Genomic DNA, 17,390 nt, shown 5'->3' on the forward strand with positions numbered 1-17,390 from the left:
GGCGTGTGGCGCCGTGAGCGGGGGATGGAGATTGCCTCAAATTGATTCCCCTCGCCGCACGCCACCCCCCCCCCCCCGCTCCTGCGCTTGCTGCTAGCCCCGCGGCGCTCGGAGACAGGTAGTCATGTCTATCTCCCCCCCCCCCCCCCCCCCCCCCCCCAACCCCCCCGACACAAATCGAGTGTGACAGGTGCGCTATCTTCCCCGTCTTTTCTGCCATTTACAGCCCACAGAATTGAAAGCGGGAGAGAGCTAGTGGCGAGAAAGAGGATGATTGGTAACAGGGAAATGAGGTACTTTGTCATCATTGCGCCTGGTGATTGGGCTTAGAGGGGGCTTGTTTCTTTTTTTTTCTTCTTTTCTTTTCGTGGGTGGCGGTCAAATCTGCAGATAAACAGTCCAATCAAATATTATTTCTAGCGAAAGCATTTACACGCACAGTTCTGAACAGACGGTAACCGAAGCGGCAGACCCCTCCCCCCCCAAAAAAACTTCAAAAATATTCTGTGTTTTGATCTCATGGGACATAAAGTGTCTGAAATGGGTCGCCACAGCTGAAACAACAACAACATTCGGCAGAACAATGCGGGCGGAGCGGCTAGTACGCTAACCGGCAGTACAGTATGTCTTCAAAAAGCTCACACACTTGGATTAGCGGCGAGGCGCATTACAAGCCCGAAAGACCACCGCAGAGCATCCATCACTAAGGATCAAGCTCTGAGCTTAAGCAAATGGATGACAGGGATAGAGCCGGTCTGCAGCTAATACTAGCTCACTGTATCACATTGATTTTCACAGCCAACGTAGTGTAGTGGCCCTTCAATAAAGAGCTGAGACATGAATGGCAACACTTAGCCACTCTGTCTTCTCGAATTGTATTTGTTCGAGCGGCGCCGGATGAGCGAGGACGTCTGTGTTTGTGTGTGCTAAAGCTAAGCTACTCCATCACTTTGTATTGGCATGTCAAGCTATTAACCTTCCACTATGGATTACATGTGGCGTCAGAAGCGTGGATATGAGCTTCGGATGAACTGGTTTATTGAATGTGTATGTCATACTGTACTGTAACTAAGCATATTGTATTGTACTTTAATGAAAGGTATGTAAGAAAGTCCAAGCAGTCTCACAGTGGTCAAATATTCCAAACTCTTAATTTAAGAACATTCATGGATATATATATCCTGTGTTTTCCCACATGCAACAGAGGTGCTTTTTTTAACGATGTGAAACAAATATCAACACTCATCTTAGGAGGACTTAAAATGTACTCTTATTACGCAACATGTTTAATTGGCGCTCGCGACCAAAGCTGTGAAGCCAAAATCTTATTAGCCCACCCGTTCGTATACGTGTGGCTTCTCCTCCTCTCTCCTGCGCTCTCCCTCTCACGCACACGGCGTGCACACGCATTGTGTGAAGTGACTATTCCATTTAGAGAACTGTCAGAACATACCCTGTGAGCACATCAGCCTCTTCCTATCCTCTGTCAGCTCCAGCCGAGGCTGTGTGGGGGCATGTCAGAAATGTGCAGGGATAGATAAAACCCGTTGAGCCAAACAGCTTTGTTTCATTCAGTCCCTCTCTCTCTTCCTCCCTCCTTTTTTTTCTCCCTCTCCCTCTCCCTCTCCTTCTCCCCATCCCTCCTTGCCTTGCATAGGCTGTGAATACCCTGCATCTGAGAAATCAGACCAGACTGACTCACAGGGCTCTGTGAGCCAGCGCCACCGAGGCTGCCAAAGCATGCTGGTGCCAAGCTGTCCCACCATGCACAGAGCCAGACCCACGCTGCTGCTGCTGCCGCTGCTGCTGGTCCTGGGTCTGCTTCTCCACCTCGCCGACGCTCAAAGTAAGTGGACCGTTGGCTTTCACGTGGGTGCCTCAAGTGTTGTGTCCTGCTGGGTCGTGGGCCAGGGTGGGATTGGTTCTATTTTTTCATTTTCTTTTTTCTTTTCATCGAACATCATCAGGCATCAATACTTCATGTAACACACATGCAACTTCAATAAATACTTAATGAACGCACCAAGCACACCCGCTGAGCCGTACTGGGGTGAGACTGGTGATACACCGGGGAGGTATTACCACTGCCACTACCAGATTGCTTTTTCAGTGCTCGTGCACACACATTGGGGGCACTTTGCTGACTACCAACCCACACACCGTGAAATGAGACAACCCAGTTAGTTTAGTTGTGTTTGCTGTCGAGATCACAAATCATGTGATGCAATAAGCCATTCAGATGTGTCACTGGGGGGGGGGTGTCACGATACCAGAATGTCAGCAGCCGATATACCAATACCAGTGAAATTCAATGATTCTCCAAACAACAAAACAATAAATCCCATGTACTTCAACATACACTCCTTGCTTACCATTTTGCATACTGTTTTTCACAAATGTATTATTAATTCCTTATGTACTTCAAAAACAGTAAACACATTAATTTTAGCATAGGCTTGGTCCCAAAGTATCAGTTCCCGTGACATCTCTCTTGGGTTCCCCTTGCTTTGTCACATGCAGGCTTATTACAAAGAACCCTCCCTCACACACACACACACACACACACACACACACACACACCTGGAGACAATGATCCATCTCTTCATCTCATCAGACAATCAAAATGTGTTCAAGTCCCTATTTTCTAACGTCATTTTTCCGTCGCCAAAAAATGCTTGAGCCTTGAGAAGTCATTGAAATTGAGTTACTTGACTTCAGACACCTGCCCGCTGATGTGTGACAACAGTTTTCAGACCTCATTGAGCTCTGGTCCTGCACCTCAGCCCCTCCCCACCCCTCTCCCACCCGCTCTTTTCTCTTCTTTTTTTTTTTTTTACACTAAGATCCATGAATCATTAGCTTCTGGAGTCACAGAAGGGATGAATAAAAGTTTTATTGCCCCTCTTTGCGCCGACTCAGTTCAGCAGAATATCTCTGACTGAAGGGATCACTCACCCAAGGTCATATACAACGGAGCCACGCAAAGGGAAATGGATGTGAGAGATTCACAACGTTGCGCTTGAGAAATGTTCCCTGCAATCTGTGCAAATGTGTTTTATTTTTCTTCCCCGCCTCCCGCCACATATGTCTCGCAGCAGGGAAGAGGCAAGCGGAGAAATGTAGTCGCCGTTTATCCCCCGTTTTATGTGCAGCGCCCCGGATTTATTGACACAATTTAATTACGGGACCTTCCCAAAACGGCATTAACAGTCGATAAACGTTACCATTGAGGGGGGCTCTTTAGTAGTTATCTTTTCAGAAAAAAAACTCTCTCTCATCTTGTGAATTTACATAACAACGTTTGATGGGCAAAGAAAACACGACTGCCAGAACCGTCTCCTCAGACAACTGCCTTGGACTGCCTTTCGCTTCTCGCGTGTCCAGACATACCACAGTCACACGTGTAACAGAGACGCGCACAAGTGTAGTCAGCAGCCCCCCAAATCATGACGCCTCTGCGCTCTATCCAGCCCCCCTCCACCCCAAAAAAGCTCCTTCCCTTGGCCGTCTGGCTGTGAGCAGCTGCTGCTACCTCATACCCTACTTAGACAGCTGTGCTGGGTCATCATTCCAAAGCCAAAACAAACGTATCATGCGGTAGCCACAGTGGCTGTCTGTTGGCGACGGGGTGGGGTGGGGGGGGGTGGGGGGTCACAGGGGTGAGGTGCGGTGTCCTCTCTGCAACCAAGGTAAGAGAGCGAGTGTCTGTTCCGCGAGCCAGAACCACTGCAGGCGGTACACATTAGCCCCGGGACTTATTGCACGGCCGGATCTCCCACGTGCACATGTGTTTGTTCCTTCCCCACTCCCTTCTATTGTTTTTCCCCTCCTAATCGCTCTCTTGCCAATTTTCTCCTCATTTCTTATTTGGGTTTTCTCCTTCCTAATGTGTTTCCGCCTGTGTTGTCTGGAAGCAGTGCAATAGCACCTTCCAGCGACTTATCAGCTCCTTAATTTCCTCGACCGCGCCGCTTGCATATGCATACCCAGACGCACTCTGGGGCTCTCTCCAATCTGCGGTGTGCGCCGAGGACAAAAAAGACCTCCACTCAGTTTAGTCGGCTCCAGACGGACCCCAGAAAAAAGAAGGAAAAATAAAATTGCAAGCTGCATTTAAAGGGAAAGCTGCCCTCTGTTGGTGCTCTGGATTCATTTGGGTTTGGAGCTAGCCTCCGGCTGTGGACACGGTGGAGGATATGAGACAAGCGAGAGCAGAAAATGGCTGAGTCGGCCTGCTCAACAGATGGCGCGATCCTCGGAGCCAGTCCTGCTCACCACCCCACGCAGCGGACACTGCAGCCCCCCTCGCAAACAATCCAATCGGGCCCAGAACAAACACACAGTGTTGTTAATGGAAGCTCCTCCAAGGGTTTTCTCTGTGCAAATGTTTCCAGATGAGACTAGGATATATAGCCGGGAAGAACAGGATGGATATGAAAAATTATCTGTAGCGATAGCGGGCTGTGTAGCTGTGCTTCTATGTCGGTTTCTTTTTGTTGTCTTTGGCCTTCTCTCTCTCTCCCTCTCGTTTTCTCCTTCACCGTGTCCCCCCTCGCTCTTCAAATGGGGACCAATTAATTTGTGTGGCAAATTGGGCTTGGCAATAGCTAGAATGAAGGGCATAATTGTCCCCCGGTGAGCCAAGGGGACGGATCGCGAGAGACGGAGGGAGCGCAGGGAGGCAACAAACAATCCCCTCTGTGTCTTTTGCTCGCCGGTAATGCAGAAAGGAAGCGTCTGAGGATGAGAAGAGAGTTTAACATCTCCACCTGGGCGGGGGATGAGTCAGGCTGTAACTTTGATGCGGGCATCCGTACCAAACAACTTGGCCGTTAAATAACTGGAGGGAGTGTTTTATGAGTCGGACACTGAAATGAGGAAAGAAAGAAAAAAAAGAAGAAAAAAAGCCTCCTGTTAAATGTTAAGTGTCGTAATGTGTGTAGAAAGTTTCCCCCCCAAGGTGCCATCTTGTGATTGAGCTGCAGAATGCAAATACATCGACCAAGACAGATTGACTCCTACCTTTACTACTTTTTTCTTCATTTTTCTCTCAATGACCGAATTAACCCCCCAAAAAAATACAGTTTTATGGATATTTATTTCTTTAATAAGATGCATCTGAAGCGAACATTGGCTCGCAAACCCCCCCCCCAATGCACTCACCACCGTGCCACGGTGTGCCGGACCATCTCAAACCTTGGAGTATTATTAGTGTTTTAATTGATTCCCCTCCTCGCCGAGTGGAAGGCATGGCGAGTCTCAGCAAGCCGGCATGCTTCTCTTTAACATGTCAAATGAGTATCGACGGGCCCCCTCCAGCCTCTGTAAACATTATCATGTTAACCCCCACGTGCACGCTCACGCTCGCTGCATCATCTAGAATCCATTTTGAGCCTGCAATCAAAGGAGAAACGCTGCAAATTGTCTATTGACGCGCCACTCCGTTTGAGCCGTTGCAGTGTGAGAAAAGCAAGATATGGCAGGATGTTGGGGGGTGGCGGGGGGGACGTAGTCACATTTTAAACATGATGTTGGTCACGTTCAAATGTGTGTGGGATAATCAGAGGAGAAGTTTCCCTCTTCCTGTCACATGTGGGATCGGAGCCTGTGACAGGAGTCAGTTTTCCATATGTTCGCCATAAAGGCGACAGTTACACATTTATGATGGAGGAGCATCGACTCCTCTGTGAGGAGTGCTTTGTTTAACAGTACGGCAGTAACAATCCAACAGCATCTGCCCGTGTTCAAGTCAGTACGAGTATTCTGTGGGTGGAATGCAGATTATCATAACGATGTCTCGTCGCGGTGTTTTTGGATATCAGGGAGATGCATGTCGGGATGGATAAGAATAACTAAGCATGTATGCGCGAGCTCGTGCACACACACACACACACGCACACACACATAAATAGAAAGGCAGTACTCCCAATTACATGCATGTGCACACAAACACATGCAAACACATGCAACCCCTAGACAGGATCACCTTGTAGCAAGTCCGAAAGCTAATGATACTCTAGTCCCCAGATGACATCGGGCTGTAATATGTATGCTTTATGCATGCCAGGCCTAATATGAATTATTGTAAAATAGTGTTGTATTTGCATATGAGCTTCCGGGCTGTACTGAAATTAGCATTTTTACAACAGCTCAAATTAAATCCCTCTGCTTAATTTGCCTGCATGCTAATTTGATTTAAATTGAGTCTATTCCATTCCCTTTTACTCTCATACAGGACTAACATGCAAACCACACACACACACACACACACACGCACCCACTAATTCAAGCACATACACACATATGAATGCACAGTATGTACTCTTAAGAGCAGCAGCCTACATTGACTCCCCTCCCCCTTGCACATATTGAATTAGACACACAAACACACACACACACGCACACACACACACACATCTTGCATGTTTGTGTACACACAGAGCAGCGAGAGCAGAACTGAACTCGTGGCGGTTTTGATCCAACTTTAAATCACTGTAATTCCCCCAGTCGACCACCTCGTTCATCATTCTGCCGGACACCGTTCAAGTGGAAATCTCATTGTCGGCTCCACTCGTTCATTTCAGAACCGTGTACACGGGCACGTCTTGAAAGAGAGAAAAAAAAACACGGCATCAACATCGACAAGAAGAGAGCATCATGTTCAGACTTCAAAAAGAAGCCGTCGACACACCTTCACTTTTTTTGCCGGCGCTTAATTGCCAAATAGTTGTTTGGATGCAGACCTTGTGACACACGACTGTGAATATGAGATAAAACAATGTTATCAGCGCCATGCAAGATGGGTCTCGCTCGCAGGTTGAACTGAACGGGGAAGAAGTCAATATCATTTTCTTTGGCTTGGAAAATGCCTGCGCCAAGTCCTTGTCAACAATGTGCTGTGCAATTATGTTTAAAGGTTGTATCAGGCCCGTTATTAACTCTATGAATGCCAGGAAATTTTGTTGGCAACTACACCCAAGTGTATTATTTAAGGCCATTAGCCTCATCTATGGATCGCAGTCAATTGTCCTCGCGCTTAAACCACAGAATCACACAAAAGCCGAGCCATTCTCACCACACTCATGACCCGCCCACTCTTGAGAAAAGCAAATAATCACATACAATACGAAGATGTTGTACGGGCCCCCGGTGCAGGTAATTAAAGGCTGCCCCCCCCTCCCCGCCCCCTGGCCACGCTATATCTAAGTGCACTTATGTCTGCAAGACACTTTGACTTGAAAATGGTGGGGCAATTTAACCATGCTGTACCGTTCATGCCTCAGAGTTGGGGGGTATTGACAGAACAAAAGCACCATAATCCAAATTGCAAATCAATTAGAGTGGCAATCAAGAAACTCCCAGAATCCCTTTCTCTGAATCCATATACTTGAATACCTTGACGTGAACAGTGTGATATGGTATGGACTTCAGTCAGCCGAGCACCTCCTTAGCTTGTCCCCTTCGAGCTTTTAAGGTGCCAAAGAAAACGTTAGTGGACCACGTTAACGCTGTGCACACGACTAGGTCTCCATACTTAGACACTCTTTTTCTCTCACACACACTCTCTCTCTCACACAAAGGGTACCTTGTAGCATGGCTTTGAAGCCGGGATCAGCCGGTGAGCTTAGCACAATGCCAGCTGTTTTGCATCTGCTGGGCTTACACTTGGCATGATCCGGGCCTTGCTTGGCATATGTACTAAATCTGATCACCCTTCATACGCCATGCCAGTGAACTGCATAACAATGCAGGTGTTTCGTGACATTGGCCCGGTGACAGTGCAATTAATAGATTGATGCTGTAGCTGCGGTAATGGGATTACTGGACCAGTCAAGTCTGAAATACATCAGCGTTGCCTGCAATGATGATGTTTTACCGCAGTGTGCAGTCTGAACAATGAAGAGCTGCTCAGAGTACATCTACACATCCAGTATTCTAAGAATTCATACTACAATATAGACGTGGAGGCTTAAAGGTGACGACAGTTTGATTTTTCAGGCCAACGCAAAGTCCTAATTTAACTCTTTTTAAATACAAATACAACTCGGAATGGTGCAGTGTACATGATAACGTCCATTATGATTAAGATTAAAACATTCTGTAAGCGGTGGATATTGTCGGACGGCCTTATTTGCATTAATTGTCGATCATTAATCTACCGACCCTGGGTGGACTCATTTAGCACTTTCTGCATATTCCAGAGTAAATGGTCATTTAATGCCGGTTTGGCTAAAGCATGACCTCGCCCGCTGCTTATTTATTTGATTTGTAAATGCTGACCAATGATACATAATTCACACTGTGTGGTTTGAAAACATATATTTTCAGCATGTGGCATTCACTAAGATAGGAATCAAAGAACCGGTCCGTATTTTGCATAACATAAGCAAAACAGGTCAACTTTAAACTATGCGGAGCCAAGACATCAATGTCTTGGCCAAGACATCAATGATGCCAGTTAATTATTTGTCTTTTGATGAACACAATCTTACCTTATGTGTCGGTTTGGAGGGAGCGAATGTGTTTTCTGTGCACTTTTATAGTTTAAAAAAAGGGTTTTTGAATGATATGTCTCAGAATGAATGCATCTACAGAATGTGTGTGTGTGTGTGTGTGAGAGAGAGAGAGGGAGAGAGAGAGAGAGAGAGAGAGAGAGGGGGAGTGTGTGTGTGGCCGTGCGTGTGTGCTTGTGTGGGTAACACCTGGCCCAAGGCTGGCGCATTGGTCTCACTCCAGGGGTCCTACGAGTGCGACACATTGCACTGATCTCAGCGTAGCACATTTGTGTGCCTGTGGGGTTTGTTGAGACTCTGCAGCGGGGTTAATGGTCTAAACCATTCATCTCCATGGAGCGCCTCGAGGCGATCGCTCAGTTGCAGCCAGCACGCTTACATCCCCACCTTCTTACCTACAGCGCTCTCTCCAATGCTCGACGGCGATTGGGAATCTTTATGCCCTAAGCTCCTGTTGTCACAGTGGATTTACATTCAGCGGAGTGATGGAGTGAGTGCTCAAAGTCCGCCTTTGAAGAGTCGTCTTTCTCACCCGATACTCTCACACAAACTACAGCCGTTTTCCCTTTCCTGTAACTCCGCCCTCCCACTTGTTTGTTCGCTTGCTCACTCATTAGCTCACTCATTCACACACTTTACGCTTGCTCCCCTCTTCTCTCTGCACCACCCAGCGGGGTCGTGCCATTCGCGGCGCTGAGATTTAGTGTGACACGCAGCTATAGTGTGGTTTATTAGTTATGGCAATGAGAGTGAAAGCCTCCATTGAGAGGGCGAAAAAAAAAAATGCTCTCACGCCACACCGCCAGACCCACAGGCTTCTCCAGTTGAAACGAAGCCAAGCTCTTGTTTCTAATGGCACGGCGCTCTAAGTGCCCATCACGCTGCAGAACACGGAATATGCATTCTCTCACACACACACACACACACACACGATTACCAAAGGGTCCCTGGACATTTATGAGGCGTTTATACAGCATCCATCATAACATCCGTGAGCAGTCTGTTTCCCCTCAGCTTTAAAACTCCCTCGGTGCAGTCTTTCATGTCATTCATCATTCTCTCATCAACTAATTAATTACCACAATCCCCTCCATCACTTGAGTCATGATGAAAGATATATCCAGTTGAGTGTAGATAATTCATGTAAAACAGAAAAGGGGCAATGGAATCCGGAGTGGTCATTTGGGTTTCCTCCTTCACTAAGAATCTTTCGGACAAACACTCACACAGATATATTCCATCACAAATATTGAGCCCTCTCAAGCTCGATCTCACTCAATCTTTACGCAGTCATTAATCCACTCACCTTCCAACTTTTATAGTGCAGGAGAGCAGATATTGAGGAACGTTGGGGGACGAGGAGAGGAGGCTGTTGAGCAGACCGGATGATGTCAGGATTTATGCCAACATGGATTTCTATAAGTACACCTTACGATTTTCCCACTCTCGCGCCCTTCAGAGTTAGGAAAAAACTAAAATGATGTTCAGACAGTCTGGAAGAGATTCCCTCTTCACTTGCTCCGTCTCCTTCGTGCCACGGCCTGGTTAAGACCGAGATTTCACACCGCGTGAGCTGCTGCCTCTCATTACATGGCACAATTTAATTGCCTGTGCTTTTCCCCCGTTGTGATTATTCAAGGAGAGATTACCATGGAAAGGATAAACTGTAGTTTCACCATTAAAGTCCCACGGGGAACACCTTACGTGTGTTTTTGGCAATAGTATGCCAACTCCAATGGGAGGATAACGGGAACACCCAGGAGACATTAGTCAGTGAGCAGGTAGTAAACAGGACTAGATGAGATCCATGTTGGAAGACAACTGCTTTCCAACCTCAATCTCAAGCAACATATTTTGCCTTGAAATACACAAAGAATAACATGATGAACATATATTAAGATTATTATGATCTCAGAGGTGTTGTTTTTTTACAAGTTAATACAATTCTGCACATGCAGTAGTGGACACAACCACGCATGCATTGATGTATGCAAGTACACCCATGGTGTTGTTCACACTCCCACACATACAGTATGTGATATGTATATGCTTGCAGCTATGCACAGTTGTAGACATATTCAAAGGTTGCGCAGTGTGCATGTGTACAAATAGTACTGTGCTCTCACACATAATGGACACCTAATGGAACCAAGAGATGTACAATACGGCTTATCTGTAATAATATGCTTTCATTCTCCATTACTGCCCACTGATCAGATGGTCTGCAAAATCCACTTTGACCAATGCTAAAAATAACCACATTCTGGGATGTCTACCGCAGCAATGTGCTCTATGCACAATTCACAGACAACATCTTTGTTTCCAGAGAAGGCAGTACTTGGTAGGACACCTTAAAATTAAAATAAATGAAATGCAAATACAAATGTAGGTAAAGGGAAGGGGTCAGACTGACAATCAGAGTGTAGAACTGCCACAGACTTGGAACCTCGCAGAGACGAGGGAGTAGATAAATAGAGAAGAAAGAGCTTAGATGGAGATTAACTGAAAGAATGGATGGATTGACTTTCAAAGACATTCGAACCAGATGAGGCGATAGAAATGAGGGAAAGACAAAGATAATATGAGTTACAGCGATTTCTTTTATGTTTCTTCACTGCTTAGTCAGAACTCTTCTTCTTCTTTTGCAAAGCTTAAAGATAATTTCCAGAAAGTAATCCTGGAGCCTACAACTTTAATCCTACAGATATGATAAGGTTCCTGACATCTAATGAAATCATCCCAACCGTTCTTCTGAGGCTCAGAAATGTGATAATGAAAGTCAAAGGTGTACAGATTAAAGCTATTGTATTTGGGATAGAATATCACCATTTTCATCCTACTTCAAGTGTCTTGTGAGACACAATGAAAGAAGTCAACTTTGGGGTCTAAATTATTAGTCATTAAGTTTAACTTCAACCAACTTCTGTCATAGCTGGTCGTCAACACTGAGAGGCGACATGAATAAATTCATATCCGCGTGCATAAAGACATGTACTATTATCATGACAGCAAATTTAAACCCGAGCATTATAGGTAAAAATAAGAGAACAATGCAGCTTTTTAATGTATGCTGGGAAAGAAAAAGGGAGCTGAAAATCATATTCCATTGCAACAGATCGTCAGGCAACACGCGGTGAAAATAACCACCGTCCAGGTAACTTAGTATTAATCGATTGGTTGCATAGTGACTAAAGTGGTTCAGGGATGAAGATGGGAGTCACAATAATAGCAAACAAATAAGCAAAACAGATCCATGAGAGGGTATTCTTATCTCGAGATCTCGTGGAAGACAGCCACTTTCGTTTCGCCACGCTTCATTGTGTGGCGTCTTTGAAATGCTCGAGGGCCCGTTACGCGGCATTCATTTTGTTTCATCCCTCGCAACAAAAGCTTGACTGACACTATATGAGATAGTTTGTTTCAGTTGCAATGAGAGTAATTATTCAGACGGCGTTGAGAAAGCGGTGATAGACTATCACTGCAAATTTTTAATAAAAGTATTTTTTTCAGGATTCACAGTGCCTATCGGTGCGTTCACGCTGTGGCTGTCTTGCACCGGAAGAGTCATATCTCGAGATTGGTTTTGGTATCGGGGCGGGGGGTTAAGCTTAAACATATTACGTATATATAATAACATATTTAGATACAATAGAGCCTGTGTCCATTACTGGAAGAAGCTGTATGCGTGTGGTCTACTGCTCCCTTACACAAGGCTTCTTAGGAGGCCGATCTATGCACCCGGTCACTGCTCTACATCTGTACAAGATCTGGAAATATTGATCAGGTGATAATTAAATTGTCCATCCCAGCTAGATATGGATTAATAATTGCCTACTAATGCCCTCCTGACATTTTGCTGTATTGACTCGATACTGTTTGCAGCAGTGCTCCGATAATTATGACGCTTGGCATTCTTCATTGTGTCCCTAATGAGACCAATCAGAGTTGGCTCGACTTTTGCCTAAGAATTAGAAAGGAATGAGAAGGAAAGATAGATTTTCTCAGAGGACCCATTAATCAATGATTTGGGCCTTATCACATAGATATTTCCCTGTCTTACAGGACCATTTATTTCCTTACATTCATCATTTCTTGATGTGTAATTAGTGCTATGTCAGGATAAGGATACACTGTCATAATATTTGGGTCCAAATCCCAGAAAGAGGGCATCTTTGGACAAACAACACCACCACGAGGAGAACTATAAATACTGAGATGAGAAGGTGATATGGGCATCGTGCCACATCACTGCTTCGACTTCCTCAATGCCATCTGTGAGTGTTCCTCTTCTGGCATTCTCACCAAGGCCGCTTGGGCTTTTTTTTCTCCTTTGTCCCCGTTTGTTAGGTTTAATTAGGTTATTTACTTGAGCCTCACCTCCCAGCGTTTTCATCACAGTGGGCATTGCAGATAGGGCTTCACACAGGGCACGGGGGCAGATAAAAAGTTAGGACAAAAGATGATAAATGTCGGGAGTGGAGACCGCAATGCAATCTGGCGGCCACGATGCAGAGATGCTCTAATGGCTTCCCAGCAAAGGAAGGGGGAAGGCACTGTCGAGATGGCAACATGATAAATGGTGCCGGGATAGCCGTAAAGGACTGAAGGCAAGACGGAGAGAAAAAGAGAAGTCATAGAAGGAGGAAAAAAAAGATGACCACAAAATGGAATCTAATTCATCTGGACTTGGTTCCCCCTTCTGACAAATACACTGAAGAAGAAGAAGGGGAAGGGAAATTGTTTTTTCGGGACGTGTTCGGCCCCCACCTTGCACACCATTCCACTTTCCTCCCAGCTTGAAAAGGCAAAGGGACGTGTGGGTTCTGACAATGCTCCTGCATTAATCCAGTGATTAATGACAGCGTGAACATGAGCTCACCAAGGAGAACCCTGCTATAAACATGATTCTTCTGCTATTAGCCGCGACACTGCACAAATAGAGTGTTTTTTTAATCATTGTGGACCTTTCGTTTTCACTTGCGTATATAATACTGTACAATATTACATTCCCAAATGGTTTCTAAATGGTAAAATACCATTATCATATAAATGATTCACATAAAGTTACAACATGCCAATATAAATATGAAGATGAATTTACAAAATGGACATAAAATACAGCGTCAGAAGAATGGAGAAAGAGAGAAAGTGTCTCACAGAGGGATGAATGAGAGGATAACACTGCATTATTGCCCATTCAGATAAATGTTGAAGTGATATCCATACTTTTTCAACATATAAGTGTATAAATGGGAACTAATTGAAATGCCACATTGGCTCGTCATCAGTTTGACCCTCTTGAAGTTGAAAAAGTCACTTTGTCTTTCCTTTATGTGCTTTTAAGTGTGCTAGATTTCGAAGAATATTCATGAAGTTAACAATCACTCCGAGTCAATGTGCCGACTTACTATTTAACCTTTAATCTATGTGAGAAAACGGATGAAGCCATTACTTGCTCAGGACCATAGTACCTTGTGGCATTTTGTGACAATGTCATCGGCTTTTTGCTCTTTCTTCCTCGCAGTTTCACTACTCCACATTAAAAGCCAATAGCCTCAGCCATTACTCACAGTTGTGCTTTTAGAATGATTCAGAAAACTGTGAAAGGAGTGGATAGATATTTCGCATATATTTGCTGGGACATTTCTTTCCCTCATCTAGCTGATTTATGACCAGAAGGACGCTTTTACACAAATAGCACATTATCTAGGCTCACAAGTATGTATATGTACATTCATGTAACGCATAGGCCTACAAAAAAACCACACACATTCATGTATCCAGTGGACTGGAGCCCATTACTGCTGGCAAACATTTGCACTTGAGGCCAGCGCCTTTGTTTACCCTCTTGCTCTGTCAACTGAGGCTCAGTTTGGCAAAGGGTGAAAAGGACTAAGAAGAGAAACTCCATCAATCCAAAGGCCACATCTACGGACCCCAACGGTCCTTTACCCCGAGGAGGCTCCTCGTCCATAGAAATCTCCCCCTTTTTTTCAGCCAGCCTCTGTGAAAATATCAGACAATGTTGCATTAAATCACGATGCAGACACAGTCTGAAAAATATAGTATACATGAACTCTGAGAGCCATATTCTTTTACCGACTTATAAACTATCTAATCCAAAATTGTCATGAAGCCGACAGTTTTAAGAGTTTTTTTTATTGGTTTCTGTTTCGGTCAGTTGCTTCACGCATAGAAATTCAAATCTTCATCTCTAGTTCTTTTAACTTACTTTCCAGCCTGAACTCCACAGAAGTGGTGTATTCCACCACCCCTGATCATGTTCACCTTTTATGTGATGTAAATATGGGCACGGTTAAAACAATTGTGTTTTTTTTTCCAAATCACATTACGAAATAGGATTTCAATGGTAGATTTGGACTACTTTCAAAGTTTTGGAACCAGATACTAAGATGGTACATTTCCAGGTTCATGATGGGAATGCATCCTAAAACCTTGGCTCGATAGCAGAGTGTCTAGTAACACCCACACACTGTACACAGAAAGACACACATAGCCCTCCTCTTCAGAGGAATCATCCCCATATCCACACATCAAGAAGGAGACTTTTTTTTTGGTAAGTGATCTGGAGCACTTAATTTAATTAGAGTATTTTAATTATGTCCCCAGAGGGTTGTTTTTTGCTCCTGGGGTGACACCGCACGGTTGTCTTCCAAGTGAAAACTCCATCCGCCAGGCTGACCCTGATACCACCCGACCTCATTTGTTTCCCAACTGTAGCTCTTCAAAGACGTAGCCACACACACACAAGAGCTGAACAGTTTTCTTTCGGGGACCGTAATTAATAATTCAAACCTCTTAGATTTACTGCATGTGGTTTAGTTGGACACATATTGACTCAAACAAGCCTCTATTACACAGCTAATGTGTTGTCCTGCAGTATTGCATGTCACTCATTTAATGCAAAACAAACAAAAATAATTACATTATTTTTCAGTATTATGAATAATTATTTGAAAATGTCATTAATTTGGCCATTTAACATTTGTTTGGAATTTTTACATGTATAATATAAAATGATGCAGCTCAAAAGCAACATTTTGACCACAATTATTTGTTTTGTATTATTAGTAATGAATGCTTTTATGAACTTTGATAGAATGAAATCAACCAGGGAGCCAGGAAGTTGACACATTAAAATAAACTGTTTACATCATTATAAGCATATACATGATACCATGCAATAGTTGAAACTAATGTAGTGCTTCAGTCATTCAAGACATCCAATCACTGCATCGGCACTGAGGCTCGTCCACTGATGGCCATCGGACGATGTTTGTTCTAAATAGCTGGATTAGTGGTCTCTATAAAGGCCGATCATAAAATGGCATCGCTGGAGTATTTTGTTGTGCCTCTATAGCCTCTTTTGCACAGCCTGTTCAATGCAGAACTGTTTTGTATAAAAAGTACAGACAAAATGTAGGGGGCATTGTTAATCGGCTACTAAGCCAACAGCGGTGTTCATCACAGATCTGAATAGCCGTCAGCAAAGCCGGTGTAATGAGGGGGTCTCATTTAAAAGCAGTGTTGCAGTATTTCTCACACATATACACTTGGGCCCCAAAAATATTTGGCGACATCACTACTTTTTTTGTATCGGTCTGAAGCCATCTGATCGACTAGAGAACTCATAACAACAGGGAGGGGACAGAAAAGCGCCTCTCTGCCGGAGCAGCTTGGGACCAGTCCCGCGGCGCGCTGCTGCAATCAGCTCACCCAGGAATGCATCCTGGCGTCGGGCGACAGAAACCCCTTGTTAGACTGACAGGCTTTTAGCGACTGATCCCCAGATACCTCCACAAAGAGAATCTAATTCTGTGAAAAACACAGGAGTGGAATACGATTGCCAACGTTGCTTGCCAATAAATGAACAGTTGACAATCCATGACATTTTCTCATCTCCAGATAAATACTGCTCCACGATAAATAGAAAGCTTGAAATACACCCTGTTATCGGTATGGTCTGTTTCTGCTTCTGGGGATTGATGATCGGCCCCAAAACCCTGATCGAAGCACCCTTAAGCCGTGTATGCAGGAAGCTAGCATTTAAACCTAGCAGCTCAAGGCTCAGTGTAACTAGACTTGGTTTAAACCGTGTAGCTATTTATAACATATGCATCAACAACACCCTGTAGCTACAAAACGGATCACAATTGGATGCGTAACACATGTATTGAGGAAGTAGATCGGCTGCTGCAAAGACGGCCAATGGCGTGACGTCATCACTCTCTTCTACCAATCAGACAGTATACGCTGGTGTATTCGGATAGATCACACTCATTCCAAAATGATTGCCTCAAAAATATTTCAATCGCAACCATTTTTCTTCCTCACGTTTATTGTGCGATAATCTTCCTCCACCGCTGCATAGAATTAGTGGCCTGTGAAAGGTCACTTTGGTCCTTGACTGTTTGTGGTACCTCCCCTCTGCATATTCTTTGTCCCAGTAATAGTTTTGGGGTTTGAGGATAGCCATGACTACGGCTCGCTGCAGAGAAAACAGAACGCAGAGAGATTGCTTTTTTTTTCAAGGTTTCTCAGAAACTGCATTTAAATTGTAGTATCATATTCCAACATTGTCCATATTTCTTCTCAACAGAGTTATGAAATATTCCCTGAATTTCACAATGTGACGGTTGGACGTACAGTAGACATTATAGAAGATTTGGCGTGAAAGGCCTGGTTTTCCCCCCCCAAAAAAGCTTAGTTTAGGTGGAACCAACCTCCTTTGGTGAACTTGGGGACATTCACACGATATCCGAGCTGACAAGGAAGCGAGTTGTCATTTAGCAGGATTGCTGGAGCATGAGCTCGTTAGCCTGTAAGCGCTTGAGAAAACACAGCGCAGGGGATGTG

At 44.6% G+C, this 17,390-nt stretch overlaps 1 protein-coding gene across 1 annotated transcript in view; it reads left to right on the forward strand.

The window, feature by feature from the left end:
* Positions 1 to 1,740: 1,740 nt before the first annotated feature.
* The window catches only part of LOC117747892 (receptor-type tyrosine-protein phosphatase delta-like), an 88,916-nt gene continuing 73,266 nt past the window's right edge, over positions 1,741 to 17,390 (forward strand). Inside the window, exon 1 of the mRNA XM_034557393.1 lies at positions 1,741 to 1,846. Coding sequence (XP_034413284.1) covers positions 1,741 to 1,846 — 106 coding nt within the window. The remainder of the gene's footprint in view (positions 1,847 to 17,390) is intronic.

The sequence above is a fragment of the Cyclopterus lumpus genome, chromosome 18 (genome assembly GCF_009769545.1).
Source record: "Cyclopterus lumpus isolate fCycLum1 chromosome 18, fCycLum1.pri, whole genome shotgun sequence".
NCBI lineage: Eukaryota > Metazoa > Chordata > Actinopteri > Perciformes > Cyclopteridae > Cyclopterus > Cyclopterus lumpus.